At 33.9% G+C, this 9,121-nt stretch overlaps 1 protein-coding gene across 1 annotated transcript in view; it reads left to right on the top strand.

Annotated features, from left to right (window-relative positions):
- Positions 1-1,093: 1,093 nt before the first annotated feature.
- Positions 1,094-9,121, top strand: part of LOC106870942 (chymotrypsinogen A) — an 11,618-nt gene continuing 3,590 nt past the window's right edge. The window contains exons 1-4 of the mRNA XM_014917185.2: positions 1,094-1,215; positions 3,814-4,003; positions 4,873-4,997; positions 6,137-6,268. Coding sequence (XP_014772671.1) covers positions 1,155-1,215; positions 3,814-4,003; positions 4,873-4,997; positions 6,137-6,268 — 508 coding nt within the window. The 5' untranslated portion in view covers positions 1,094-1,154. The remainder of the gene's footprint in view (positions 1,216-3,813; positions 4,004-4,872; positions 4,998-6,136; positions 6,269-9,121) is intronic.

Raw genomic sequence — 9,121 nt, forward strand, 5'->3', positions numbered from 1 at the left:
TATATATATATATAGTATTAGATAGATAGATAGATAGATAGATACATAGATACAGATGGATTTGTTCTTTATACGGATTGTGTACTATATTCCATCCGAGTCATGGAGGGGAATTCAATATGTACGCTTCTCTTCCTACAAATAGTAGCAAAATTCCTTGAAATTTCACCTTCCTGTCATAAAACGATGGACTCAGTAGCCTATGTTAAGTTTAGATATACAGAAAATCAGAATAGTCAAGGCTAGGATAGCTCTGGTCCTATGTGTAATCTAGCAGGTTGCACCTGGGACTAAAGGTCATTTGCACAATATATTGTTACATTCCAAAGTATGATATAAGACGCTGAAAGCACCGCAATGTGGGTTTGAACGTGGAACTACGTGTTTGAGAAGTGATCTTCTTAACGACCTAAGATTAAAAGTGAAGAGAAGCAACTACGAGTTAGGAATAATTCAAGCAACGTACATCACAATTAATACAATAAAATACCAAAAATAAATGGAAGTGAAGTAGTAATAATTATTAATTTTCAATCAGCGTTGTTTAAATCAATAATAATGATTTGAAGCTTCAATAATAACTGTAATATGTTGATAACATATTTAATTTATTTGTGAAACGATAGTATAATATTTCAGTAACATTGCAAACTGTCGAGAATATATTCGAATTTTTTGTTGTCTTTTTAATGAAACATTGCTATAAAAGCGAAACGTCTAATCAATTTATAGATTTATATAATCTCTGAGATAGCATTTTTTTTGTTGTTACTTTTGTTACTTTCAACAGATAAATTTAGAATTTTCGCATTGAAATCAATTTAAGGATTGTCATACTTTGTATATCTGAAAATTATTGATAAATTTGAAAATCAATAACAGCACTAATATGATTTAAGCTTATTCGTGGGTGGGTGGAGTGGAAACATTTTTCTTTTTTTAACACCTGTTTTACTATTTCATTTTGTTCTGTACTTTAATAATTGTCACCTGTTAATTGTGAGAATGTTAAGAAAGTAGTGACCAGTTTCAATGCATTATTACTTGAAACGGATGACATTTGTTATTTTTGTCTGCTCGTGTAAAATAATCGCTGACATACGTAACAAAAAATCTTTATAAATTCTGGTTTCTCCTCTAAGACCTATCATTCAATGAAGATGAATTCACTTGTAAACATTATCCTACTCCTGACAGTAGCAGTGACTGTTGCACGTAAGTTTACAGAATTTATTTATATTTTTACGATAGATGAGAGAAACGTTTTAGCATATTTAACGAAGTCTGGTAGAAACTTCTAAATGCTAGTCACGGCAAAAAGATCTAAACACCTAACAACTTTATTGCATGGAGCTTAGTGTTTCGAATCATTAGAACATCTCATAGAATATGTTATTTTGAAAGTTGCTAAAATATATTTGGAATCATAAAAATCAGACAGCAAATTTTATTTTCTACCGAATTTCTAATGTTTGTCAAGTTTCTATCTTGTAACCTTGTTTTAGCATCATTGTAAATTCCTTGGCAGAATCGGAGAGAGAGACTTGAACGGCATCAACGAAACGAAATTTGGGTAAACATTATAATTCGTCGGTAGGTGGTTACTTATCAAAGACTTTTGCTGAGTGAAATTAATGAGACAAATATCGTCTGATATTTATAGCTACACCATCTTAGTTGAAGTCGGCAGCGTAACCATTGAAGAACTCGTAACTACTAGTGTTGACACTCCTTGCAATGGGGAATTGTCGTACTTCACGTACCTAGTTAACGCTTACTGATTTCACAAAAAAACAAGAACAGTGTAGCTGTCTGATAATTATAATAAACTAAAATCTTCGTTGGCTACCTATTATTTCACAAGTAGATTTGGAGCAAATTTAAACTTATTCGTGGATGGGTGGGGGGAAACACATTTTCTTTTTTAACGATTCTTTTGTTATTTGACTTTGCTCTGTACTTTAAAAATTGTCACCTTAGAGCAAGTTAGTCATTAAATATTTAATGCAGGGAGCTTCAAGAAATCTAACTGGAAATGATTAAGCAGTATAGGCATGACAATATCGGACATTGGCTAATATTAGTTTGAAATATGTCCACAATTGTCTTCAGTACATGAATCAGTTTTCTTAGACTGCTTCAGTAAGATGGAAACTTTACTGTAATTGTCGAAGTACGGCGGGAGAATCACTAAGTCAATGTATATTGTTGTACAATGGTTCACGTAGAAAACTAGGTGAAGATCCCCTTCGGTCATGAATGACCATGGCATTACACCTAGAAAGTTCCCCTCCATAACACAAGGCCGGGTGAGGTTGTTTATGAAAGACCAGCAGTCGCCTATACATACCAGCCTCCGCTCTCCACGCCAGCGATGTTATCCAAGCGAATAGCAAAGCCCGATTTAGCAGCAGTGACGTTGCAACTCATTCCTACAGCAGAGTAAACTGGAGCAACATGACATAAAGTGTGTTGCTCAAGAACACAACTGACACCCCTGTCCGGTAATCGAACTTACTACCACATGATTGTGAACCCGAGACTCTAAGCACTGAGCCATGCACGTAGAAAACTAGAAATATTCAGAAAATAATTACACAGAGATAATCGTTATCTGCGTATATATATAATAGATAAGTCAATTAAGATATGTTTAATGAAGGTAACATTAACACAATCTAACCAGTAAATATTATGTATCGAGGAAAAAATATTAACCATAAACTAAGATAATCCACATTATTTAGGCAAATAAGATAAACGACTACGAACATGTTTTGGCCTCATTAACCCTGTTCAGCAAACCATGGACTTCAATGTGTTTAGCTTTAATTTGGTAAGATCTTTTCAGTTCGAGTGACGTAAACATAAACTTTCTGTATCCGAAAACCCCAATAGCTAGCAAGCATATTTTCTTCTGGAAACATTTACAAAAGAAATACACATTTCCGTCAGAGAACAATATTTTTTATGTCTATTTTGTTTTTTGATTATTTAAGTACACACAAAAGCTATGTATTTCTATTTTCGTATATTACTTATTCTTACTGCATTAACGTGTTAAAACGTTTCGTATTTTCTTTGATCTGATCACAATTTTACTGTATTGTTAGTCACTAATCAAACAAGAAGAAAAAAAAATTCAACATTATGAAATCTTATTAAGATCGCGATTGTAATTGAGAGAAAGGGAGAGAAGTAAAAAGAAAGAGGGTGGTCGAGAGAGTAAGATTTGTCTGTGATAGTGTTTATATCTGAAAAAGATATTGTTCTGCTATAGCGTGATGGCATTTGTAATTGAGAGAACTGTTGTGAATTTTTTGATATAGTTAGCAGTTACCAACTGAGATTGCGTTATATGATAACGTTTATAATAGAGAGACAGAGAGAAAGAGGGAGGGAGAGAAATTATTTTTAGATCATTATATCGTCTTTAATTGAGACACATTTCTTTCAAGAACTTGCATTAAGCAGGTTTAATTTGTAGTTAAATTGTTTATTCTGCTAACTATTAAAGAATCCCTTCTTTCGATTTTCTGTGATGTAATTGGATTAAGAATTAAGGGTGCGGAATTGGGTTACAATATAGTGAAAAAAGACGTTAACACAGTGGAATTAAGCTTTAAGATAATTGGATTACGGGATAGCAAATTAGATTTAGGGAACAATTTATGTACCATGTCCCGTCAGATGAATATTGGGAACAGTAAGATTGGAAAGATTGAAGTTTAATGCAATGTTATTTCTGTATAATATCGCTGAATCTATCTTAAGAAAATACATAAGGTGATGAGATATTACTTTACATTTCAGTTTGTGGCAACATCGATGGATCAATTGCACGTGTAAAACGACACCTTCATCATATTATTGATGGATCATATGCCACCAACTGTGAATTTCCTTGGATGGTGGCCCTGATAATTAAAACTGCAAAAGGATATTTTCTATGCGGGGGATCAATTATAGACAGCAAGCATATTCTCACAGCTGCCCATTGTGTGTAAGTAAATATTCTATTGTAAATGTTATTCACGTTGTTAAAACGGCTTCGATATGGCTTTAGAAATAACCAAGTTTATACCTGGAGCTTTTTATACATAAATCTCTTAAAACTTCATTCACGGAGTATCTGTTTTGCAGATTAGCATCGTAGCTAAGGAAGAGCTTACCTTCAGATTACATATATAACGACAAACAAATTGTCATTATTTCAACGGGAGCTCGCTTTAGTATTCGCTGCGATATATTCATTGAAAATACTACGTTGTGAAATAAATGCTAATGTGGTTCCAAGCTTGATATTTCATAATCTTAAAATCAACTTTATAGTTTAACAATTGGATTCAATTAATGAAATACAAGTCTTGTTTTCCTGAGATATGTTGAATATTCTCCTGGATGTTACATAAAATATGTGGAGTCGGTTCTCCCAACAACAGTGTCGTAAACGCTAAAACAAACCAAAAACTAAACTATACACGACATTGTTACATTATATATGTCTCCACGTTTAGACAGATATAACAAGTATACACACATAAACAATAGCAACAACAGAAGCAACAGCAGCAACATCAGCAAGGTGCCACGCAGTGGGACTGAACCCAGAACCATGTGGTTGGTAAGCAAGCTATTTACCACACAACCACTCCTGCGCCTAAGATAACTATGTATAATCTATTACTGCAGCAATCACCACAGGTGTTAACTGGCTCCTAAGCGTCACCCATCTTAACCCACATTACCTTTATAGTCTGATGTAAATGTAATATTACAGAATATTTCAGTTATTGTTTAAATAAGGGTGGTAATAGTTACAGTAGCTTTTCTTGTTCCAGTATCAGAAATATATATTTCTTCTTTATTCAGTGTTGGTGCCGAACATGTGAAAGTTTCTGCTGGTGGAAATAACATAAACAACATGAAAGAAACTATGATTGTCACCAAAGACAATATACACGCCAATAAAAAGTACACGGGGCCACCTAAATTTCGTATGTTTCCATACTCTTATATTTCTTTCTCGTGCTGTTTTTTTTTTCGTTTTCTTTTTGTTATTAAAACTATGTTTTATAGTCATCCGACGGAAGATATTGCTTTGCTGAGTCAAAGCACTAGACAACACAATATAATGTGTTTTTGAACTGAATACATTTGGGCATGTTTACTTCAACATATTTCTAACTATTAAGCCCTGCATATATAGTGTATGCAATGGAAAGCCATATGTGCTTCAGTAAGACTCTGCACTATCACACATGACTAATAACACAGGAATGGATGGCTGAAAATTTCATGATCATATAACCCCTAATATTTAGCCTCCTAATTCCCCAGATCTCAAGCCAACAGACTGTTACATGTTGAGACTTGTTGAGAGAGGTCAATGAACATGCCCTTAACACCAAAGATTCTATAGTCAGAGAAAGCTGCCATAGTCAGAGTAATGTACAAAATGAACCGGGATCACTTGTAGATGATTTAGATCTCATATAGAAGCAGTTGTTGAAGCTGAAGGTGGCTTTATTGAATAACATTATAGAAAAGAAGGTTTATTTTTATCCTCATAGCATTTTTTCATAAATAAAATTTGTTATTATATATCTGTTTTTATTTTATTAAACATAAATCTGCCCTCAAATATCTTACGCACCCTGTACATAATGATCATTACTCAACTCTGTAGATTTTGTTTTATTTCATGCTTCAGCCTTAATATACATATGTATAGACACACACACACACACTCATACACACATATATGTATGAATATGTATGCATATTATGTATATGTATATGTGTGTATGTATGGCTATGTATGTATGTGCATATGTATGTATTTATACAAGAAAATCATGTATTTTTTATCTTTTATCTTTTGTTTTCATTTCTTCGAATAGCGCCGCTTTGAAGGGTTTAGTTAAACAAATCCCTAAACTTACTTTTAAGACCACCTTCGTAAATGTATAACATTTAGAAGTGAAATGTCAGAACGGAAAGTGTTAAGGAACTTCTGTCCAAATTTAGTTATAATAGCTGAGTTAATTTTGGGTTGAAATACAAAACAGATATTTCTAAGATTCGCATTGGTTGAAGATACTGCAGAAATAGATCGAATTACTTTAAATTTCAGAGAATGATGTAACAGTACTGACTTTGCCAAAAGCAATAACATTCAATTCATGTCGGCAACCGATACCAATGGCGCAGTACGGTGACAGCTTTACGCAGGAATGTGTTATTGCTGGTTGGGGTCAAACAGGAGGTAAGTAATTTATGATTTGTTATTATTTCGTATTCATACTTCAGTTTCCATTCTAAGTAATGTTGCACGTGCGATATCGAGAGAATGATAAATTTAGTCCATGTTAAACAAAACTGTTGAATAAAATCCGACAGAGATGTTATTTACATTCTCTACTGGCTAATAATTTAGTGAAACTCTAACACTTCATACCATCCATTTTAATAGTGCATAGGACACGAGGTTTCAATTTTTAATCATTAAAATAATATGCAGAAATAACAAACACAGGAAAGCTGAATGTTACAAATGTGCCATACAGAAATACTTATAAAGGAGTAAATGTTAGAGTTACTGAAATGAACAAAACGTTCACAGCTTATATTGATGACTCATACATATAGATGTGCTATTTCTTTACTACCCACAAGGGGCTACACACAGAGGGGACAAACAAGGACAGACAAACGGATTAAGTCGATTATATCGACCCCAGTGCGTAACTGGTACTTATTTAATCGACCCCGAAAGGATGAAAGGCAAAGTCGACTTTGGTGGAATTCGAACTCAGAACGTAGCGGCAGACGAAATACCGCTAAGCATTTCGCCCGGCGTGCTAACGTTTCTGCCAGCTCGCCGCCTTTATCCATACATATAGATGTGTGTGCGCGTATGGTTGTACTATATGTACACACGTGCAAATGGATCTGCGTCATATGTGCACTACTTTCATGTTAATCTGCGGAGTTTGTGTAGTTTTGTACAATTGAGTCTCTACAAAGTCCTACATGTAACCTTTTGAAAGGGACGTAAACTTCTAATAACAGCGGAATCTGATTTACAGTAGATCTAATGTCTGCAGCTGTAATGTCTTTACATTCAGTCATGGTTGTATGTGGTAGACCTGTTTGTGTGAATAGCACGTTTATTTAGAGTAAACAGAAGTAGATAGATACAAGTAGAAAAGTTTGAAGAAATGACTGCTTATGAAACTACAGGTGTCTGAGTTGTCAGTAAAAGATGGTCAGCTATAGTTATGGCTGATCCTATATGAATTTGCCCATTACTCTCGTAATTGGAGATATGATCACTGAACTAGTCATATGTATGCTTTGTATTGGGGCGATCTCCTTTGGCTCTAAAAGCTGTATCTGAATCTATGATTTCATAGCTCATCTGGCGCCCTGGTTATTGAGTTTTCTTCCATTATCTCTTTAGGCTATCCCTCTACAACGACTACCACTAATTCCCGTTTTTGCATGTGTAAAACATTGTCTTTTTAATTTTTAATTGGGTACACTACCAAAATATAAACACTATCTTTTGAAACTTCTATGAATTGGTAAAATATATTTTGCTGCCAAATTACAAACCAAACCTGAATATTTATAGCTAGATTAATCCCCGAGCCTTTGTACATATACTCCAACTGCAGCCTAGCTTACATTTTGAGGCAGCTAACACTGCAGCTCCAACGTTACATAGCGTGTTGCAATCTCAATATTCATCCGAAACTAATACAGCGAAATAGGGCGGCAGTGCTATGCTGTCATTTAATTGATAAGAGTAGACTCTCAAGGAACTAATCGAGGAGAAACGTTTTCCTTTTCAATCAAAGGCTTTTAAGGAAATCACAAATTATTATACATAACATGTATAATGTTTCTGCGTAATATTTCTCACGGTTCTCCGCTTCACAGGCAATAGATCCGACCTTATTTCTCAAACAACCAGCAGTATAAGTACAAAGAATACTCTAGCAATGAGCCGTGATTTATTTAATAATGGTATTCCACGTTGACGTATCTACCTATAATTTCAATATTGTTCAGTTCACTCGTCTATCATTATACAACTTGCTTGTTATATTACCATGAAATATTAACATTATAGTAGCTATTTGTTTCGAAATCTAATCAAAGTCAGGATTAGTTAGCTTATAAATACCTGACCACTAGGGAAATTCAAGAAACATAGGAAGCTTACTGATTTCTATTGATTTTCCAAGTTGAAGAAATTAGGGGAGAAGTTAAGTATTAGCGAAATATAAAGAACCAATAATATAAGTTTTAATATATCAACTAATAGAATTTTCAAACGATTTGTCCACAATGCATCAAGCGCCCTTGATCTTTCATTTATATCATATTTTCGTTTGTTCCTAATGCTGTAATGTTTATACCACCATAAGATTGGATAGTGCCATCATAGAGTTGAACCATAACGCATCAAGGTTTCATCATACCAACGAATGGCTGTTTTATTCCAGCATATGACAGCATCATACTATCTTACCGGCTTATGATTCGATCGTATCATATTAAGGCTTCACTACAACTCACTTCAGATCGTTTCCATATCTTACTATATAACACTTTATTATATTTCCTTTAGGCTGTAACAAAACTATATCTTCCGTTCAGTTCTGTCGTTAAAATTGCATATAATCCTCACGATTTTAGAAGCTAATGAAAAGATTTTGAAAAAATGGAGTAGACAGGTCAAGGCTAGAGATGGATAAGAACACGAGGAAGAGAAAGTCACTGAAGAGGTCAAAGAACGTGTGATAAAGAACTCGTATTAAAGCTAAAGTGAAGATGAAATAAATACTGCGTGTGTTTATTTGCAAAAAGAAAAATTAAAAGACAACGATCATTCCCAAATGTAACAATATCTGTTTCAACGCGCAATTTCACATCAAGTATCTTGCAAAACAAATACATAAATGTAATAGGAAAAAAGTTTGTTTATGAATCACGTACCTCCAAAATAAAGAGTAAGATATACAGCTGTGTCTACAATACACACACACGCACACATACACACACACACACACACATACATACATGTGTGTCTGTGTATATATATATATAT

Source organism: Octopus bimaculoides, chromosome 12, assembly GCF_001194135.2.
Source record: "Octopus bimaculoides isolate UCB-OBI-ISO-001 chromosome 12, ASM119413v2, whole genome shotgun sequence".
Classification (NCBI taxonomy): domain Eukaryota; kingdom Metazoa; phylum Mollusca; class Cephalopoda; order Octopoda; family Octopodidae; genus Octopus; species Octopus bimaculoides.